General features: G+C 42.5%; 1 protein-coding gene across 1 annotated transcript in view; it reads right to left on the reverse strand.

Moving 5' to 3' along the window:
• LOC146372214 (uncharacterized) overlaps window positions 1–22,521 on the reverse strand; it is a 55,936-nt gene that overhangs the window by 21,233 nt on the left and 12,182 nt on the right. Inside the window, exons 5-13 of the mRNA XM_084954439.1 lie at window positions 19,842–19,888; window positions 19,556–19,689; window positions 16,806–16,955; window positions 15,004–15,062; window positions 11,763–11,783; window positions 8,950–9,146; window positions 8,139–8,194; window positions 4,111–7,819; window positions 2,844–3,553 (exon numbers count right to left, since the gene is read on the reverse strand). Coding sequence (XP_084810565.1) covers window positions 2,844–3,553; window positions 4,111–7,819; window positions 8,139–8,194; window positions 8,950–9,146; window positions 11,763–11,783; window positions 15,004–15,062; window positions 16,806–16,955; window positions 19,556–19,689; window positions 19,842–19,888 — 5,083 coding nt within the window. The remainder of the gene's footprint in view (window positions 1–2,843; window positions 3,554–4,110; window positions 7,820–8,138; window positions 8,195–8,949; window positions 9,147–11,762; window positions 11,784–15,003; window positions 15,063–16,805; window positions 16,956–19,555; window positions 19,690–19,841; window positions 19,889–22,521) is intronic.

Genomic DNA, 22,521 nt, shown 5'->3' on the forward strand with positions numbered 1-22,521 from the left:
ACACAGAGGAGACGACTTAAAGGCTGCTGGTTCAATTCCTCAAGTTAAACACAAATAAAAAGCTTTTCTGTGTTTTTCGACTCATATATTACCCAGATCTCTCCATTTTCCTGCCTGCCCCTCTTTTAATTAGCCGATATTGCTGATAATGCAAACTCAGCATTTCTGCAAACTCAATGGTTTCCTTCCAAGTTTCCAATTAATTAAACAAAAAAGAACAGTAACTCTAGTCTATTCACCTTTGCCACTCTTTCAAACATTGTAAACCACTGACACTCATTAAAAGCCTCAGCTCGCAGGCTGCTGTTCCTGTAAGGCTTTTAATGTGAAAAATCTGCAGGAAGTGCTTACTCATCGCTGAAAGGTATGTCTATGACTGCTGAATATTTGAATAGTCACTCAAACTTATGTGAAATACTTGCACCTTTAGTTACACTGAGCCGTTTTTAGCTCTGGATTCTAATTGGCTGCTGCACAAACATCACTTGCTGCAGCTCCATATTAGTATGTAAATGCCTCCAGGCTTGAACTCGATACTTTGAAATGTCGGTACGTAACGGTCACCAAAATGTGCATTTGCAGCAGGAATTAGTTTAGGGTAGAGTGTTAATCATTGATGGATCCAAATGAGAACAATAAGAAAGGTAAAGAAAGATGTGAGCGCCCTGCAGAGAGTTAAGGTTGATAAAACTGTCTGAATGCTAAGAAATCCAGATAGAGCTCCCACTTCTTCAGACATTATTTGATCTGAAATCTCAGCTGAAGGACACGGACGGCAGGCGATAATCTGCAAATAAAACTGCAGTAAGTAGGAGGCACGTTTCATCTTTAGATTAGAATTTCAGGCAGAGGACTCGCACCTGCATCATCCATTTACCATTATATTCCCCCGGCGTGTTCTTCCTGCCTCATTAATCCAGCAGAGTCATTGTTCAGAGAGAAATAAGGGCTGTATTGTACCTGCCTGAGCTTGAAATTATTCTCTCGCTTCATCCAAAACATCAAAACATATCCATTCACCGCACAACAACCTGCAGCTCCGACGCTGAGGGCTCCAGGAGAACTCTGAATGAAAACAGAGCTTGTGTTATTAATTGTGTCTGGCTTTCTGTTTTACCCATCAAGTCATAGAAGTATGAGGTATCGCACTCACCAGGCACTGTGTCGATACGCTCTAAATATCCCTATTAATATGAATATTTTAATCAAAGAAGGAAAAATAGCTCATTGGCATCAAAGCAGGATGAAACCAGCTCCAATTAGGTCTCAGTTTGGGGAATATGTTCTCCTCTCCTCTTATAATAATGTATGAAATGACATGAAAGGAGTCTCTGGTGCTGATGGAGCCACACATGATTATGATCCGAGTCTGTAGCTCCCCTCAGCTCTCAGGCTACAGCTTCATGCTGTGATGCTCTCTGTTGTTTATGGCTGCACCCAAATATTAAAGAGTTTGAATTTTTCTGCATTCAGCAGGTGCTCAGTTTTCGATTTTAGAATTGGATAATTGCTTCTTCTTTTTTTAATGTGGTGATATAAACCAAATATATCGGCTCTGCCAAAGAGAAGAAAATATCTATGGACCCACGTTTAACGAGGAAAAAAACCCAGAGTAAACGGATATGTCAGGTACAGCAGCTAAATCTAAATCTATCACACTCCAGAACATTAATGTCACATAAAACCTTGAACTTTATAGTCTGTGTCATTTAACACTCTAAAATCACACATTAAAAAAACCTGCAGACATGACATGCAAATGAATGCATTAGTGCCAAAACCTGCAGTACCTCTAGTTTCCACATGAGGCTCCAAAAGTGAGTCAGTCTCCATAGACTGATGGATAATATGTTAAAATATGTTAATATGTTAAAATGTCCAACTTTACAGCTGAGATAAAAACCTTCAGAGTCTCAATGATGCATTGAGTTTTTCCTTTCCAGTCACCTTTCTCACTCACTATGTGTTAATAGACCTCTCTGCATTGAATCATATCTGTTATTAATCTATGTCTCTCTTCCACAGCATGTCTTTATCCTGTTTTCCTTCTCCCACCCCAACCGGTCGCAGCAGATGGCCGCCCCTCCCTGAGCCTGGTTCTGCCGGAGGTTTCTTCCTGTTAAAAGGGAGTTTTTCCTTCCCACTGTCGCCAAAGTGCTTGCTCATAGGGGGTCATATGATTGTTGGGCTTTTCTCTGTATCTACTGTACAATATAAAGCACCTTGAGGCGACTTTTGTTGTGATTTGGTGCTATATAAATAAAATTGAATTGAATTGAATTAATACAAAAAACTGTTTTGGCCTGTATGGATGGTTTCCTCCTTCAGAACAACAGTAGTGGAGAAAACCTTTTATTCAACTCTCCTGTTTGAGTTACATTGAGGTTTAAAGCTATGCATTAATATTGCCGTGGCCACTTTCACAGACTGGCTGGTGCAGACAGGGCTAGCTGCTGTCACCTCAGCATCATCATAGATAGTTCATCCAAGTTTACACAGCACATTGAACATGTTTTATCAGTCATTAAGAAAAGCAAAGGCCCAAGGTTAGCAGTATCCTCAGGTTTACCCACAGTTTTATTAATTTTCCATCCATTTGTATTTTTCAGCTGGTTATCGACGCCCCACCTGCAGCGGCTCATGTCCCACAGTTTGAGAAATGCTGCAGTACGTAAAGCTTTAAATATATTTTTACTTAAACAGCTGTAATCCACTAACTGTGATTGCTGATATATTCACAGAGGTGTGACAGTTTTGCAAACAACACGTAATGACCCTTTAAACCAGACAAACCAGCAGAATAAAGAACCCTAAAGAAGGATGCAGGTTGCATTCCAACTCACCACGTCTAAGAAGGTGTTCTCCAGGGACCTGTACTCAGGCGAAGTCTTGTTGAAGAGGTCCTCAGAGAAGTCCATGTTGGTGACGCGTAGGCTGAAGAACACCACCAGCTCCCGGCCGTGGCTGGCCGTGGTCATGGTGGGAGTGGTTAGGTATCTCAGTGGAGGTGCGGCCGTGGTGACAATGGTCCTGTGTTCCTCCTGCACAGACAGGAAGCCGCTCCCCTCTTCTCCCTTTTCCAGGAGCTCATTTGGGTCTGTGGCCACCACGCTGGTTTGATCCAGCTCCACAGCCAGGTCCTGCACAGCTTCTTCTACCATGTCTTCGGTAGCATCCGGCGGGGTGGTGGGGCTTCTGCCTTCTTTTTTTATGTAGCCTCCCAAGTCTTCATCAATAATGACGACAGCTGCCTCGCTTTGCTCTGACTCCACCTCCGGCTCAGCGCTATCACCCTCAGGAGACTCAATAACAATGGGGACTTCAGATTCCTCTGCTACCTCAAAGAGTCCAGAGTCAATTGTTGGGACGGGTAAAAACACTTCAGAAACATCGACAGAAGCTGCCGGAGGTGTAGGCAGTGAGTCTGAAGCTGGTGGTGCTGTCACACTGATGTCTGTTTCTGGGGATAAATTACTTTTTTGTGTCTCCTCTGGCAACTCTTCAGTGGCTTCTGTGCCCTCTGATGTGCCTGTCGTGTCTGCAGCTGTCACTTCTTTGAAATTTCAGGCAAAAAGGATTAATTAAGTCATGAGTGCTCACAAAGGATTTCAACAAATTACCAAAATGTGCCTGTATACATACATAATAAATTAATACAGCTAATGCAGAATCCTCACTTCTGTACTAAGATAAAATCTTACAGAAAAGATCCATCTGATGGCCTCTTTAATAATCAAAAAATAACCCACAACTTTTCATGCAGCACAGACACATTGCACAGTCTAAACTGAAATGTAGGGAGATCACATTTTGGTTTGCACACGGCTCTAAAATTATATAATCAATCCATCAGAAAACATGTTATTATCTCACTTCCATCTCATTTATAATTACTGTAATTCTCCCATATATTATACTCTTTATAGGTTTTACAAAAGGAACACTAAAGTAATGTAACAAGTAGTGTAGTGTAGTGTAGTGAAGCGAACTGCTTTCTCCGGCGAGTAATTAAGTAAAGTACTGCATTACTTTTAAGGAAAGTAAAAAATTATGTGTAATAAAGTACTTTTTTGAATAACAACCTCAACACTGCTCTTCACACCTGCTCACCTGTGATATGAGAGATCGTCTCCGAGTGTGAATCGCCTTTTGTCGTTTCTGTCATTGTGGTGGAATCGGCTTCATGCTCCACCTGAGCGTCTACACTCTCTACATCCTCCTCATTGTAAAAATGATCAATGATGGGATAGTCATGGTCAGGTTCGCCTACATCTTCGCTGGAAGGCTGGACTGGTATGACGGGTAAATTATGCTCCTCTGCTGGGTGATGATAGTCAGTTCTGACAGGATACAGGAGGTTTTTATCTTCAATGACCTGAACAGCATCCTCTCCAAAAGGAAAGTTGTCCACACCATCCAAGGGGTGCAGGATTTTAATTGATTCGGCAGGTGGCTCAGTAGCATCTATTTTAGGTTCTGGTTCTAACATCTCTACTACCCCCTCACCTGGATACGATTCTAGGCCATGAAGATGCTCCCCTTCTGATTGTTGGACTTCCTCTATTACCTCTTCTTTAGATTCTGGCTCTGAGACTTCTGGTAGCTTTTCCTCTGGTGGTAAACTGTCAGCTTTGCCTTTGACCGGTTCAGAAGCTTCTTTTGGTTTTGGGCTTTCAGCAACCTTCACTTGTTCCACGACTTCTTCAGATTGTGGTATTGGGACCTCAGTTACATCCAGTACTTCTGATTCTTTCCCAGGTAATGGTTCGTATGGTACCTTTTTCATCTCTACCACCGACTCAGTCGGTTCTGGTACTTCTTCTTGCTCCTTTTCTGATTTTGTAGTCCCAACTTCCACAGGTGCCATTTCTGTTACTTTGGGCACTTGGGTTTCCCTTGTCGGTGCGGTTTCTGGTTCTGCAGTTTCTTCTGCTGGAGGTTTAACTTTTTCTACCCGCAAAACCTCTTCCTCCTTTCTTTCGACATCTTTATCATCTCGTGCTGGACCCTCAGAAACCTCTTCTTCTGCTGGTTTCACATCTGCTGGCTTTTCCTCAATTACTTTTGCTTCAGGTTCAGAGGCATCTGGCACTAGTTTTTCTGATCCTGTGGCATCAACCACCTCTCCTTTTGGTTCTGAAACATCTTCTACACCTGTGAGTTGTGACTCTTCCTGTGGTTCTTTAACATCCCCCACATTTGGCTCAGGCTGCAAAGTTGGAATTACATTTTCATCCATTTTTTTAATCTCTTCTGTAATTTTTGCTTTTTCCTCTTCTGGTTGTAAAACACTGGTTTGTTCATGCAGTGCTTCTTCTGTCAGATCTTTGACAGTGCTTTCTTCTGCTTCTGCCTTGGGCTCTGAAACTTCAAGGTCCTTCTCTTCAATACCTAGAGTAGTAATTACTTCTGTAATTACTTCTTCTGGCTCTGAAACAGCAACTTCTTGAGATTCTACTATAAACTCTTCCCCTGGCTCTGAGTCTACAGGTACTTTTTGACCTGGCTCTGAGCCTTCAGGCACTTTTGTGTCTGGTTTTGCATTTTCAGCTACTTTGTGACCTGGCTCTGAGGTTCCAGCAACCTCTTTGACTAGCTCTGAAACTTCAGGCACTTCATTATCTACTTCAGAAACTTCAGGTACTTCTTGACCTGGCTCTGAAGGCGCAGGTACGTCTTGACCTGGCTCAGAAGGCGCAGGTACTTCTTGACCTGGCTCTGAAGAGGCAGGTACTTCTTGACCTGGCTCAGAAGGTGCAGGTACTTCTTGACCTGGCTCTGAAGGCACAGGTACTTCTTGACCTGGCTCTGAAGGCGCAGGTATTTCTTGACCTGGCTCTGAAGGCGCAAGTACTTCTTGACCTTGCTCCGAAAGTGCAGGTATTTCTTGACCTGGCTCTGAAGGCGCAAGTACTTCTTGACCTGGCTCAGAAGGCGCAGGTACTTCTTGACCTGGCTCCGAAAGTGCAGGTACTTCTTGACCTGGCTCAGAAGGTGCAGGTATTTCTTGACCTGGCTCTGAAGGCGCAGATATTTCTTGACCTGGCTCTGAAGGCGCAGGTACTTCTTGACCTGGCTCTGAAGGTGCAGGTACTTCTTGTCCTGGCTCAGAAGGTGCAGGTATTTCTTGACCTGGCTCAGAAGGCGCAGGTACTTCTTGACCTGGCTCAGAAGGCGCAGGTACTTCTTGACCTGGCTCTGAAGGCGCAGGTACTTCTTGACCTGGCTCTGAAGGCGCAGGTACTTCTTGTCCTGGCTCAGAAGGTGCAGGTATTTCTTGACCTGGCTCAGAAGGCGCAGGTACTTCTTGACCTGGCTCCGAAAGCCCAGATACTTCTTGATCTGGCTCCAAAGGCCCAGATACTTCTTGATTTGGTTTTGAGGCCTCGGCTACTTCATGACCTGGCTCTGAGGCTACAGCTACCTCTTTTACTGGCTCTGAAACTTCAGGCACTTCATTATCTCTTTCAAAAACCTCATATACTTCTTTTTCTAGCTTTGAAACTTCAGGCACTTCTCTGTGTGGTTTGGAAACCTCAGCTACTTCTTGGTCTGGCTCTAAAACTTCAGGCACTTCTTTTTCTGGTTCAGAAATCCCATGTACTTCTTTTTCAACTGATACGTCAGCTACTTTTTCATCAGGGTCTGCAACAGTTGCTCCTTCTTTGTCAGGTTCTTGAAGTTCATCTACCTTGGAAATTTCAGCTACTACTTCTTTTAGTTTAAACACATCAGCTGATTCTTCGACTGTCTCTGAAACTTCAGATGATTCTTTGACTGGCTCTGAAACTTCAGATGATTCTTTGACTGGCTCTGAAACTTCAGATACGTCTTTGACTGTCTCTGAAACTTCAGATGATTCTTTGACTGGCTCTGAAACATCAGATACTTCTTTGACTGTCTCTGAAACTTCAGATGATTCTTTGACTGGCTCTGAAACATCAGATGATTCTTTGACTGGCTCTGAAACATCAGATAGTTCTTTGGCTGACTCTGAAACTTCAGATATTCCTTCAACTGTCTCTGAAACTTCAACAGTTGCCTGCAAAACCTTTAGTGATTCTTCATCAGGTTCAACTGCCAACCCACTTTCTGGTTCGAGCAGGCCCTTTTCATTTTCCAACTCTGAAACATCCTTTGTTTCTGAAATATCACCAGCATCATGGGTTTTAGAGACACCCAAATGTACCTCCTCTTCTTCCTCTGGAAGAGCATTTTCTTCTTCATCTTCATGAAGTATCACTGTTGGCTTTGTGGGTGGCTGGGCTGTTATGGCGGAGAGTGTTGTGATGGGGAGTCTAACATCAGGCACCTCCTTTGCAGCGGGAATTGTAGTGAATATAACATTAGCGGTTGGGGTAATCTGAACAGTGTCCAATCTAGGACCTTCTCTGTCGTCACCAACAGGACTCAGGTCTCCCTCTGGTATCAGGTTCGGAGACAAACTGACGTAGGGAGCATCTGTCTCCAGCTCAAGAAGCGCAGGAGGGGTGGGAATGTAGTCTCGCACAAGTTTACCGGTTTCATCATGATGAATGGTTTCAATCTCATGTGTAATGATCAGCAATTCTTCTCCCTTCCCCTCTTCCTTTAATGGCCCGGGTTCACTCACATAAATCGACTCATCAGTAACGCTGCCCTCTGCCACCCCACCGGTCACCGCTGTCGCATCATCATCTGGGACTGCTGTTGGGTCAAGCAGGATCTCCAGGGCATTTTCCTTCTCCAAGGGGGTGAGGGAAACTGCCGGCCAGAGTTTGTCAACCTCTGGCTCCACAGTGGAAATTTCCAACTCGTTGTGTGAATCAGGCTCGCTGGACTGTGGAGGGCATTTTGGCAAAAATGAAAAAACAAAACAAAACAAAACAAAAATAACAACTATTAGACAACTTTAATTTACAATATTTAAGTCTTAAGGATTGTATTTAAATATGTTACCAATCACACTGAAAGCTGTACAAGACAGCACAAACAAAGACTGCTCTAGTGTGACCTGCACAGTTCTGGAGATCAGTTGTCTTCAATTTAATAGAACGTGATGGATAGAGAGCACTGCAGGCTCTATGGGGTTTCATCTGGGTTGGTCTCTCTTTAAAGTAAGCCAACTACAGTTTCATTAACCATTAAAATGGTCTTACCTGATTCATTACTCCAACTGAAGCAGTGGCTCTCAATGCTGGTAGGAGGATCTTTTCTATGACATTAAAAAAAAAGCAGGTTGAAATCAGATAAAACCAATCAGTTACTCATATTTCTCAACATCTTGTAGTGGAATTATACACCAAGCCTTAAATGCTTTAACTAAATAGAAATAGGTGATTGTCCAAATTAGGAGTTACGTAAAAGCGCGTTAGTTTCCACCGGATGCTCCAGGTGTCACTGAGCCCAAAACTCTCAGTGGAACCACAACGTCATAGAGCTCCTGGGAGCCTGATTATGTAAGGTTTTCTATGTTTACAATTGGCCAGTACAAAACTGAATTAAAGTGAAGCTACTTTAATTCAGTTCCTCATTTTTAATTCAGATAAACGAGGCTTATTTAAAAGAAAGTGTCAGATGGGCTTAGACATATTTGACTGTTTTCTGAGAATTCACTGGAGAGGTCTTTATGAAAGGTGTTTTTTTGGTTACAGACTCTGTAGCTGTGAATCCTTCTGTATTGAAATAATGTTCTAACATCATTCTCGTTGAAGACTGAACAACGCCGGTGTTCACATGTTCTAAATAATCATTTGGGTGAAACAACTTTAGGTCCTGAAGAAATTTTTTAGCTTTTGAAGGGCTTGGATCACAGAGGACGATCTGAGACAGCTGTGTCACAGTAGCTGGATGTTGCCCATGCCGTCTAAAAACTGCAAGTAGAGCTGTTCATGACTCTTTACACTCAACTTATTTGTGAGATGACCATATAAATGAAACCAAAGAGTGACCTCTGTGGAGAGACGTTACCTGGTTCAAAGTTAATTGAATCTAGGTCGACTGGAAGGGACGCCTCCTCACGCAGAGCCTTGGTCACCAGTTCCCTGATTGCAGAGTTGGCTGAGGAAGACTTGGGCGTGTCAGTCGCATTCTCTGAAATCTCAGAGGTGATTTGAGGGGAACTGACCTCAAAGACCAGAGAGTAGTGCACCGAGATTCCTCCAGGCCTGAAAGAGGAAATATTATCCTTTTTATTTTTTAAAGATGGCAAAACAGACATGAATATGGGGAGCAGACGAGGGATGAGATTCAGTTTCTTGGGTAGGTGGGGCAGAGACTCTACAGGGTGAGCTGTGTCAGTGTCAGGAGATACTGCCTCTGAATCTTCTCACTAACCGAGCTGATCAATAAATTTCTGAACTCTGCAAATACAGGTCGACTGTTATGGGGATTTTGTGCTTCTCAGCTTTTGTTTCGTCAGCCCTGTAATATCGTGTTTTAACATAATGCTGCAGATTTCAGCGGAGTGTCCTTTGGCAGAAATATCCGCTGTCTTTAAAGCTGCTCACACCTAAAGTTTCCCCTGACGTAAATCACCTGCACATAGTTGCTGGAGTGTGTCTGCAACAGCCAATGGGAGGCTGAGCAGGATTAATTTAGATTTTTTTAAAATTAATTTTAAAATGGACAGAGTAAACTTGTCATTTCTTTCTGTAGGTGTTGAATCCAGCCTGAGGTTGAATCTCAGCTGATCAAGTTTCTTAGCAAATCGGAAGTATTTTGGAGTAGCTGGGCAGCTCCATCACCTCTGTATTTGCACAGATGTTGCACTTAATTACAACTATAAGGCTTCCAAACGCTGCGTTAAGAGGATGCACAGGTGGCAAAAATCTCAGATTGGCACATTTGTGAATTGCACTAAGTTTTAGATGCCTGGTCTGTTTCGCTTGTAACTCTCTGATTGGATTTAGGCAATAAAAACTACTCAGGTTTAGAATAATTCAGGTCACAGTAAACCTTCAGGTTGTAAAATGACAGAGTTTGCGCTCATGTATGCATGACCGGTGTGTGGGATCACAGACACTAAAGGACAGCTTTGACAAAAGGAGCCGACATATGGGAAAGAGTTTCACATACAGAGTTAAAAGGTTGCACTGAGAAACACTACTTTTAAAATGCCAGGCATGAATATCTGAAGCTACACTTCAAAAACAAGAAGAGAATATTGAGCTGCATCAATATTCTGCATAGCTATCATCATCAGCAGAGAATAAGCTGATTTGTTAGATGGGACCGATTAGAATGCCGATGATGTGAATTTCTTTGTTTTGAGTGAACTGACGAAGTGAAAGCACTTCTTCATTAGGCCGCGAGACGGTTCTCCATCTGGAACTTGTAAATCACCAGGTTGGTTTTACACTTACTTCCCTTTTATTGCTGTTTTTTGTCTCCTCCACAGACTGTACATAAAGGAAAGGCGTAGTGATCTCCGCCCTAACACACCTTCCACCTTATTTGTCTTGTTGAATCCAATAATAATTACAATAATAAACTTCTTATATTCAAACAACCTAGTGGCACAGACTCATCAGTCACAGATAAATGAGTCCAGGGTCCCCACCAACAATGACTGGCCTCCATGCTTCCCCTACCAACGCCAGTCACATGGTCCATTTGAGCACTTCACTAAAATAAAGTTTTATTGTATGTTGTTTGAGTATTTCTACTCCACTGTATTGTGGTTGTAAACACTCTACTTTGCACTCCATTTATTTATTTACTACAGATTTGAAAACAAATGTACTCACGCATGGTAACATATCGCTCTAAAGCTAAATCACATTTATGATTCTACATAATCTGTACTTTTATTTTAGGTACTAAACATATTTTTATGACTTTTCCTTAAATAAGAGACTGAATACTCTTGTCACTCCTTCATTTTGTAGAAAGTTACTGTTTTTAATACCTGTGATTCACATGTATTTCATGTAGTTCTGCAATCCTCCGTGGCTGGCTAACTGAATGAATGCCAGTATAACGCGCTTCCTTTTTCCATCTTTTATGTACAGTCTGTGGTCTCCAACTACCCCTGACTAAAACATCTGGCTGCTCAAAACATCTTTAAGACTTGAAAACCAAAACAAGCAGCTTAAAGAGGCTAAAATCTCGAGGGGAAGCGGTCAGTCAGCCGTAGGTTGTCAGGTCTTCGTTACGTGTTGTTGTTTGATTTTATTTTTACTGACATGAGTCCAGCTCTTGCTGCTTATTAAGAAGTAAGAAAAAGTGTACAGACATGTGAAAATATTCTTGCTCATTGTCATAATTCAAACACTGAGAAAAGTCACTCTTTGCTTTGTTGCAATCTGGCAGGCAGATGAAGGAGGAGCTGCGAATCCTTCCCGAGATTAGAGGACGAGCTCCCGCTGAGGCCTCACCTCCGTGTTATTGGCCGTGACAGCCCCAGACGCCACAGGGGAAGGCAAATTAATCGGGGGAGCAGCCTGACAATTACAGTATCCACAGGTCTTCCTGTTTCCCTGCTCACCTGTCTTCTCCGACACTGTGACAAACTTCATGAAAAAGCATCTGTGCTCCTTGTGTTCACCTGTAACGCGGTTGCGATTCACAGGAAGCTGTCCGCCTGTCTGAGCAGTTATTTGGTCCCCGTGCAGATCTTTGCACTGAGCTGTGTGAACAGTTTGGGGGGAAATAATCCCCCCTCTGTGAGTCTAACTCGGACACAAATAAAAGCTGAGCCGCATGTTGGCAGGAAACTGAACACAAACACACAACAGGAGGCGGATACTACAGGGGATGTTTCATCTCTTGGTGCCATTTACCCGTCAGTGTCCTGGGTCTCGCTTACATTGGGGAGAAGAAAAGAAGGCATTAGAGCTGGAAATGAAAGTGTAACAGAAAGAAAGGCGCCACCGGGATGACAAGAGCCACAAGAAACGAGCCATTCAAGTGTCACTTTAAATTCGGCATGAAATGATGCGCATTATGTTGGAGTCTGAAAAAGCCTGTTTCTCTGGGGGAAACACTGTAGACAAAAGAACAACAATCAATGTTAAAGCTGGCAAAAAACATGCTCAGAATAAAATACAAACTTTAACAATGAACAGCTTAAATAACCTGCTGCATCAGGACTGAGTGGCTCTGACTCCTGCAGTGATTTCTGTAACAGCGCTTTACATCGAAGGTGGAAAAGTGGGAACAGTGATGGGAATAATGGCGTTACAAGTAACGGCATTACTAACGGCATTACTTTTTTCAGTAACGAGTAATCTAACTAATTACTATTTCTATAGTTACAACACTGTTACTGTTACTAACATGAAAATGTGGCGCGGTCGCGTTACTATTTTTCAACAAACAGACGGTTGAAGCTGGGTTCAGCTTACCGCACTTTATATCAGTTGCACGGAAGTAGCTGTAAGTAATCTGAGCGCTACAGCTTTAAGCAGCTGCACGCGCTCCCGCGGACGGCAATCACTGTCTGCCCGACGATCACTTTTTGGCACAACACCTGGAGCTAAGGGGGCAAAACAATCGCATGAGTGCTGCTGTTTGACTGAGGAAGAATAAAGTAGTCGTGGTAAGCCAATCACATGACCACATCAAGATGACATAGCAACAAGGTGACATATACCAGTTTTTAAATTGTGTTGATAGGCCACATAAAACAAAAAACGTTTGTCTTGTGTAGTTAAGTGTGTAGTGTTGTGGTTTTGTGTTGTGTGTCAGAACAATGAGGCGATTGCTGTCTCGGGATCTTACAAAAGTTGAATTCCAACAATGGCGGCAGCTACTTAGTTGTAATATTACTCTTTCTGGGTCACAAAATAAACTTTTAAGATATTTTGAGGCGTGAATGTAGTTGTGTAAACGTCAGATATCTGCTCGGTTTACAAGACATCACATATTTGCAAAAGTGCTCCGACGTTTTCGGAGATCTGACACCCACCATCTCGAAGCTAACGGGAGGTCGAGACCTACTACAGCTGGGAGGAACACCGCTTTCCCGGCACATCGTGCCTCGACCTCCCGGTCGGCTTCGAGCTGGCGGCCTCCGAAGAATGCGGCTAAAACTTTTGCGAGATCTCGCAAAACTTTTGTGAGATCCCGAGTTTGTTTTGCGAGAACTCGCAAAAGTCTGTCTTAATTTTTTTTTTCTCCCATGTCCCTTGTGGGGCTCCGTAGTGTGGCATCTTAATGAATGCAGAACACCTGATGGTTATGTCAATAGTTTGAAGTGGTTATAAAAAAAAGGGTAAAAGGTAAATGGCTGCAAATAACTTTTTAACTTTTTTTAAAATTGACAATTTATATTTGCATTTAAAGTTATGAAATATGATTCAATAAACATGTTTGTGGTTGTTAAAAAATATAACTTTTTCTACTCAGATTTTATGTTTTTTGTCTGATTTTAGATCAGTTGTCTTAATACAGTATGTCAAAATGAAAACATAACTGTAAATTCAGACACGTGAGGTTGTGTTGAAAAGATTGATACCAAACAAGGCGAAGTAAATAGTTTTTAAAGGTGAGGCAAAATCAAAAGTAGTTAAAAATGGCCAATTATACCCTGGACCACAGAGGGTTAAATAATTTTTTAAAATGCAATAGTTACTTTTCAAGTAATTAATTACTTTTAGTATCTTGTAACTCAGTTACTAACTCAGTTACTTTTCTGAAGAAGTAACTAGTAACTATAATTAATTACTTTTTCAAAGTAACTTGCCCAACACTGCATGTGAAAGCGTTTAATGAGACAATCTTCAAGAAGTCCTATTCACAGTCACATATGCTCAGAGACACAACGGCGCCCCCTGGTTGGTGAACAATTGCTTGGTGCAATTGACCTCAAACAGTACAGTGAAGCACTAAAATCCTTCTCATAGTTGCTTTGGTTACGAGCAGGTTGTCACGAAGATGCCGACCTGTCTGCAAACACTCGGAGACTCAGCGAGCAGCAGTGAAACATGCAGGATTACCAGTGGTGTCTACGGTGACATTCTCAGAGTTTTGGGGTTGAACCCGTACCAGTTTCACCACCCGGTACGGGTGGTGAAACTGGTCTAGAGGTGAACGTGAGGATGAAAGGTGAATATAAGATTTATAACCACAGACGTCTGCACAGGCGTGGGAACGCTAGCCCGCAATAACAGAGTCACAAACAAAGCAAAGTGCCGCGTGTTTCAGGCGTGTCCTGTCTGATCATCTGAGTCAGAAAATGAAATGAGCAAGTGTTACTTTTATGTGCAGCCAGTTTGGTGGCAGGGTCGTCCAGGTGAAGTATGTTATCGGAGATAATTTCATTCTTTGGTTTTTAAGGAAGCTAAAACAGGCAGGATGCACAGACATCTGTGTGTGAAGGAACAGCATTAATCCATTACTCTTACATCAGGTCATATTGTGGTTAGAATAAATGCCCCGTGCTGCTGCGAGGTGGCTGTACGGGAGGCGTCTTGAATAATTTTGCTTCGCTAAATGTTAGAAAAGCTCATAATCGTATTTGGCGCCTTGGTCAAGGGCTTTATGTGGACGTGAAAAAACCATATCAGGCATATATTTGCGATTGAGCCTTGGTGCGCTCGGTGAAACTGAATTCGAAACGCTTGGATTATAGAACCATGCAAAACAAAGCGCTCTGTGACGAACGGTTGAATGTTTGCTTAATTCATTCCTGTTTGACTGATTTCAAACCAAGTTTTTTTTTCTAAACGGTTAAAAATGACTTTGTTTTTGAGGAAAAACTATAATAATATTTTCTTCCCCCGTCAGGTTTCGATGCTGGCCCGCTGTCACTGCTTATAAACAGGAAACACATCCAGCAGAGATAAATAATCTTTCCATTCAGTCTTGTTAGTAGTGGCACGAAACATTCGCCTGCAGCGGTGTCTGAAACAATCCGACTCACAACCGGCCTCTTATCTATTCACAGGCCGCCCACGCCGACTGATCTGCTCGTTTCAGATGTGATGAAATTATCGAGCCTCGCTGGATTGCCTCGCTGCCACCACCGCCACACTGGAGAGATTTGATTACTCAGATGTATGCTTCACGGTTCGAACTCACCTGATACCCAGCACATGGATGGATCTAAATCCAGGAAGTTTGTCAAAGACATGCTGCATCTGCAAAGGAAAGAAACAAACTTCTTTATACCGTCGTCACCCTCTTCCCGCTCCAACATAATCAGTTCTGGGCCACCAAACAAGAGCCAGCGTGTGAACACGCAGAAACACCGCATGAATGGGAAACCCCCATTGATATCTATCTTTGGGCGAGTTAAGCACCTGGACACTTATGACATAATCGTCTTTAAGAGCTCCATCAGGCAGCATCCCGCTGCGCCTGGCGTGACTTTAAAGGACCCAGCTGCCTTTCTTTAGCATCAGAAAAAGAGAAAATAACTTTGAAGGACTCGATTTCTCAGCAGGGGACTCGACATGACTCGCAGCAAGGAGCCCAGAGCAAGGAGACAAAAGGAAAACCCTCGTAGGGAGAGCGGGCTGGGGGTAATCTTCTCCCTTTCTCTGAACCCTGACCTCGCTGCCCTGTGGTATAAGCTTCTTTACTATCAGCCTGGACCAGCAGCGCCGGCACAGACGGACGCTGATAGAGGAAGAGGAGGAGGAGGAAGGGCAGGAGATCAGACTGTCACAAGCGAAGCTTGTTCAGAAACTGAGAAATAAAGATTTAGTTCTTTGATTAAAAGTGCAGACTGAGCCTGATGCAGCAATGCAGAATTAACCAATCAGAGTTATTAAATTCTTCCGTTGCAGCCGTTGTAAAGAGCGAGACCCAGGAAGAACAAGGTCATTACACGAAGAGTGCCTCCCACCTGAACCCCTCAGAATCAGCTGATGTTTTTACAGCAACTTCAGCCCAGATGTTCCCCTCATATGTTGGTTGAAATTTGCTGATTTGTCATTATTTTTCCAGCGTTTCTCAGTGTTTGGCAGATATCCACATGAAAGTGTCAGTTTAAACTACTTGTGTATGATATCCAGTAACCAGCTCTGAACATCAATGTCATGGGATATATCATAGTTTAAATAAACTGCACCAGTTTAACACAGAGGAACTGAAAAGAGTGCTGGTACCCTGGATGTTTGATATTTTCTGATAATTTTCTGAGGAAAACTGCAGAAAAAGTGAACTTTAAAAGGGTTTCCACATGGTGGAGGACCCAAATGCAGACACGCGAAACGAAACTTTTAACAGAAAGCGAGCCGTTTATTGTGGCTGATAAAAAGTACAAACCAAACGGCTAGGCAAAATCAATTTGACCCTAAAAGAAAAAGCCTAAAATGAGAAAACTAGAAAGTAAACATAAAAAACCCTGAACACGGAAACCTGGGGAGAATACGTAAATACCTGGAAGCACAAAACCTTGGAAACATGGCATGAACATAACAGATGACCTGACAATAAATGAATAACAACAGGCTACATAAATACACAAGAGGGTGACGAGGGAAACGAGACGTAAACTGGGAGCTTGACACGAGAGACAGAGAGAGGGAGTGAGGCATGACGGGCTGAAGAAACATACATGGATACACATGACAGACAGGGGAGACATGGAACAGAGCACAGGGAGGACACATGTAAACAAGAAGGGTTAATGAGAAAACTGGACCAGACAAATGAAACTAAACATACAGCAAATGCTAAGAAAAACTAACATATTCCAAAGACAAAGAATTCACAAAAAGTCGATAACCTCAAAATGCTGGGTCATAATCACTTTGTCTTTTGCAGTTTAGGGAGCTTAGGTTTATTTTCCCACTTCTCTCTATTGGTTTGAGTGAGGTAGTTTTTTTTTATTCTCATCAGCAGAGGTTGGAAAAAAAGGAATCAGGAGGTCTCACCTGGTCCTGCAGGTGTTGTGCCAGGTCGATGTACTGAGGGGAATCCGGGTCATCTAGCAGCTCTCTGTAACCCGGATCCACCAGGTCGATACTGAACTCCACGATCTGCTCCACCGGACTATCTGGGACGACGTTTGGAAGCTCCGGGTCCTTCAGGACGGCAAACGAGACAAATGAGAGGCGCTAAAAAGGGACATAGCGTATAAATAGCGTATCTCTTTGTTTATGTTTGAAACTAAAGCAAAGATATTCCATAATGAAAGTATGAGGAAAAAAATGGCTGCAAACATGAAATAGGCTCGTCCCTGTATGTTTAACGCTCCTGTAGGCTGTGAAAGAGCAACGACCTCACAGCTGTGGTAATTTCAGAGAACAGTCTGAGGTGGAGGAGTGAGACGCTTAGCAGCTCCACCTGTGCAGCAGGTAAACCCGCCGTCTGCAGACTGAAGGTCATGTGATCCTTCTCCAACAAACACAGCTGCCAACGTGCACATCTTTCAGGTTTTTGCAAAGCTGGCTTTTTCTTTTATTAGCAACTGTTTCACTGAAATGAGCTGAAAAGAAAATGATGTGACTAAAAATAAGTGCAAAAAACTTCACTGGCTGAAACCTGGCTGAGGTGTAAAGTGAAGTGTGAATGAAGTTTGTGCCTCCGTTCATCTTGTGTTCAGCTGGTGATTATCAGAAAACCTCCATCTGATGTCTGATGTGCAGTCGAGGACATTTCAAGAACAACCAGAGGAAAGCTAAAGGAAGCACGAGGACCACAGAAGAATTAAATGTAAGAATCTGTCACACAATAGAATTTGACAAAGTAATAACTGATCCCAGCACTGTGAACAGTTTTTAAAAAACTAGACACCACCAGGTCCCGTGGATGTGATGGGACTTTCTCCTAAACACTGTCTGCTGTTGTGACTCCAGCTTGGAGTCTGTTGTTTCGGCTCTCAGCTGACTCAAGCTTCATCCCTAAAATAATGAGACCTGTAGCTCTAACGTAACCATGATGAAATGCTTTGTTTGCATTCTGGTAGAGATCCTGTGGAGTGAAGCAAAGATCTGATGATGCTTTGATGGGTCTGAGCTCAGCGTTAAACACCAGCCTCCCTCACAGTCTCCTAAACAACACGACACACAAAGGTGTGTATTTTTTATATAATTAAAAAACAGCAGCAGGTGGAAGGTAACCTGGCTGTTTCACTCGTGCAGGAGTACAGGACACCCCCCAGGGCTCTCCTTCCTGCAGTATAGAAACAAGCTTGTGATTCAATTCTCAGATCATATCGAAATTCTGTTTGCTTATATAAGAGAGAGGGCAGGGACGCTGCTTTGGTGGGAGGGCAAAACCAAATGTTAAATGTAAATGAAACCGAGGGAAGATCGCTGATCTGAGATCAGGCGCTGACCTTGGCTGTCAGTTAAAGCCAGTTTGAAGCGTTGTTGTTGCCCCTTTTTTACAGAAGGCTAACAGCACAGCGGGTGGATATTATTTTATAAGGGACCTATTGAATCTATTATCAGTTTTGGTATTACGTTTGGTTACCTGTCTGTTGAGCTCAGATCACAAACTCAAAATCTGATCAACAGGGCTGCAAAGCTGCGCTGTGTGTGGATCTGATATCAAGTTTATTTTAGGCCATGTGCTCCCTTGTTTGTCCGAGACAATAAAGTCTAATCGAATCTACCTTCTTCTTTTCCCACAAAGGGAATCCCGAGCTACTTCCTCCTGCTTTTCCTGGTGGACCCCAAGGCATCCCCAGGTCAGAGCCGATATAATCTGGGTGTGTAGATTTTATCCACTGCAGTGTTACCCTGAGCAAGCCTCTCCAATACCTGCTGAAGGTCACTGTTGACTGAAACCAGGAGGACATTGGAGGACATCAGAGGGCTGGTGGTTTACGTGCCACAGGACCTTCGTTTTAGCACTTTGTTTTGCTTTGTTCTTAATCACCTTTTTCTTCTTGTTTTCACACTACACAACACAAACGCTCTGGGAATAAGAACGAGGTGGATTATGCTGGTGCAGGAACCGGAGGGCTCACTGTTGTTTTGGCTCGGACAGACGTGAAAGAAGACAAAACCGATCTTTGTGCTTGTCTTATTTATCGATGTAGCATTAAAAAAGAAAACCTTTGCTTGTGATTTGTCCACAGTGCGACGTCATCCCTACAGTGGGTCATATAGCGGGACAATGATCCCAAGCAACAGCAGATCTCAGAACGGCTGAGAGAGAAAAGAATCGAGGTGCTGCGACGGTCCAGACCTCAGCCTGACTGACATGCTGTGCTCAGAGAGCTGTGCACAGACAAATACTGCAAACCTCAATGAACTTATGCAACACTGTGAAGAAGAGTGGGCCAGAATCCCTCCACAGTGACGTGAGAGGCTGATAAATCACACAGAAAATGATTACTTTAGCTTATTGCTGGTAAAAGTGGTTCTACTCCATCATCAGAGTAAATTAGTTTTCACAGGACTGGTTGAAGGATAAACCTTTGAGTTCTCAAGTACGGAGCAGGTAGTAAGCAGCTCTTAATGGGTTACTTACAGGTGATTACAGGTTAAGAAAGAGGACAGAGGGACAGAAGTGATGCCTTTCACTCAAATTAACTGACGTATAATTTTATGAGTGCTCCAGCGTGACATTTTCAGCCTGTCAGACACTTGAGCTCCTTCCTCCTTCAGCTTCCTGCGGCAGATAAGAGCGCCAGATTGATACCTCAGATGTAAATGTAAGTGCTCCTCTGTACCTCTTTGAGCTCCTTGGCAGGGCGGGTTGTGTCAGGGGCGGAGCTTGGAGAGGCACTCGTGGAACTGAAGAAGACAGTGGTGCTGGTGACGAGCACCGGGGGTGCTGACGGAGGATCGGTCTGAGCCTCGGGACCTGAAGAGAGACAGGAGCAACGTTAATCTCAGAATAAACCAACTACAATCTACTTGTATAATATATTTGTGTATACGACAATATACAATGAAAACAGTAAAAAACTATCAGTGTATAAACAGATGATATGCATTCCGCTGAAGATGTCCTACCTGTGATCTCCGGGAGCTTCTGCGTTGGTGCAGGAGTCGTCGCTCCCCTGCAGAAAGACAAACACACCATGACACAAAATTTCACATTCTGAAAGTGAGCAGGGGTGTCAAACATAAGGCCCGGGGCCTAGGGTCGGCCGAGCAGAGACTCCAGTCTGGCCCCACTTTACAGCACTGAAAAATGTGAAGCAAGGTGTAAATGATTAAGTTTTACAGCTTTCTCATTACTGACAAAGACCTCCCACATGCCCATTCATGCTACAAGTAATTAGAAAATACATTTAAAAACATAAAAGTTCCTGTTTATTCATTGTATGTGCTACAGAAGTTCCTGTTTTCACATGGATGCTATTTTTCTGTAATTTCGCACATTGATTTTTACAGTTAAAGAGTGCTTTCTTTCATTCACTTCAGCAGAATTTCTTTATTGTGTGGAAAAACTGAGACGTGTTGAACATTGCACTTCTTTTTCTTATACTAAAATATCTCAGGGATTAAATGTGAAATTAAATTTCTTTGACATCCCCAATTTGGAGTTATTGAAGAATTTGAAAACTACTAACGCACATCTTTGACTCATCTTTTTAAACATTTACAAACAATGAAAATAGTTACAGGAACACATATTACACAGACATATGTATTCGTGGCACATAGGTATATTTTAGATTGTATAATGAAAACAGAGGATGATCTAGATAAGTGTAGGATTTGATAAACTTTGCGTTCTCCCCCTAATATGGTCACTTTAAGTGATTTCATGTTTGTCTTTTATGTGTATTAACATTTATTACTTATATGTTTGAGATAAAGATTTGATTGATTGATTGATTGATTGATTGATTGATTGATTGACTTCCTGTCACATCTCTCCTGCTCCAGGTTGGTGTATGTACGAATCAGAACATACACTCAGCTTCAGGCAGTTTTTTCTACTCGTGGTTCTTAATGACATCACAGGGAGAGGATATCCCTAATATGGTAATCTGAAACAGAAGCTCCACCCACCTTCTGTTCAGACCTTCTGTCAGAATGAAGATGGCTTAAAGTGGGAGGAGCTAAAACAGCTTATTTCACACAGGATTAACTGAGGGGACAGCAGCGAGGCTCAGCGTGACATAAAGAAGGTTTATGTTGAACTGTGAATCATGCAAAGCTGTTCTAGTATCAGTAATGAGCACAGCTGTAAGACTTCCAACTTTATGTTTTACAGATGCACTGATCTGAAATTAAAGACTTTTTTTTTTATATCCGTCACATTTTTAGAACTCTATTTGGTTCTTCCATTAGTTTCTTCCTGTTAAAAGAGAGTTTTTCCTTGCCACTATTGCCACTATTGCCAAATGCTTGCTCACAGGGGGTTGTTTGGTGGGGTTTCTTTCTATCACTGAGTCTTTACTTCACACTATAAAGCACTTTGAGGCAGCTGCTGTTGTGTCTGTCCTGTTTTTGGCCGAGTAACGCAGCTCAAAACTTTGCTCTATGTTTGGTGTGAGCACCGGTGGAAAACGGCCGATGTTTGAACAAAATCTGTTTTACTTCATGATGAGGGTTACACGCTGATATGCATTTCAGTTACTTAATAAAACATGGCCATGCTGTATGTTAAATGTAATGCTAATCCCATATAAAGCAGAGTGTTTTTGGGCTTAAGCCTGTCGTATCCAAACGCCACCACAAACACAAAGGATTTTGCTTTTAAGAGGGAAGAAGGGCTTCTTCCAAAGTCTCACATGTTTTACAGAGAACATTTAGTGCAGATGAAATATTAAAACCCTTCAAGTTAAAAAAAAATAAAGGTCTGCATGTTTTTTAATCACGTTGAATGAATCTTGCATAACCTGCCTTGTACTTCTAATAAGAGTCACACTCGACTCATCATAACTTCATCCATCTTTCATGAAGAGAGCAGCAGAACGAGCTGAAACACCGACGCTCAGATCAATGAGTGAAAATGATGAATTAAAGTAATAAACTTCACTCTGCTAACAATTCACACGCACACACATTACTTTGTATTTATTCCTTTATGGAAGAGACACAAAGATCAGAAATAATGACGGTGCTGAGTCATCCATGAATGATTACAAACACACAAAAGCGCACCTGTCAGCTCCAAACGGCACTTTCTCCACCGTGTTCGTGACATTAAAGCAACATCTGCACCGATGTGACGTTTCTCCCTGAAACATGACTCACTGACAGACTGCTCAGCTGAACCTATGAAAGTGATGCTTTGCTGCAAATCAATAAACACTTAAAATTTACAAATGAAAACATACATTTGAAAATCCTTTACTGTAGCACTTCAGTCCTTAGTAAAGATCCAATGAGGAACCTTTTGATTGCATGTGTGTAATTACCCCTCAAATCTGCTATTTGTTAAAGGAAGTTATTTATTTTTCATGCTCCTCTCCCTCTCCCTGCACACGTTATGTATGGTAAGATGTTTCTGATGCATGAATGCATATTTTGAAGGAATCTTTTGATTGAAGTGGCAGAAATGTGTAGACAACAACAGAAAAGAACATAATGACCACCAGAAGCTCATCCACCGTTATTTTTGCCCAAGCTGTCATTGACGTCAGTCTTGGAAACATGTCTGTAAATTTCAAATATAAATATAAAAAAACATTTCTGGCACCTGCAAAATTCCCAACCTGTAAATGGCCAATAACTG

The sequence above is a fragment of the Perissodus microlepis genome, chromosome 15, assembly GCF_051167445.1.
Source record: "Perissodus microlepis isolate ML-2025 ecotype Zambia chromosome 15, ASM5116744v1, whole genome shotgun sequence".
Classification (NCBI taxonomy): Eukaryota; Metazoa; Chordata; class Actinopteri; order Cichliformes; family Cichlidae; genus Perissodus; species Perissodus microlepis.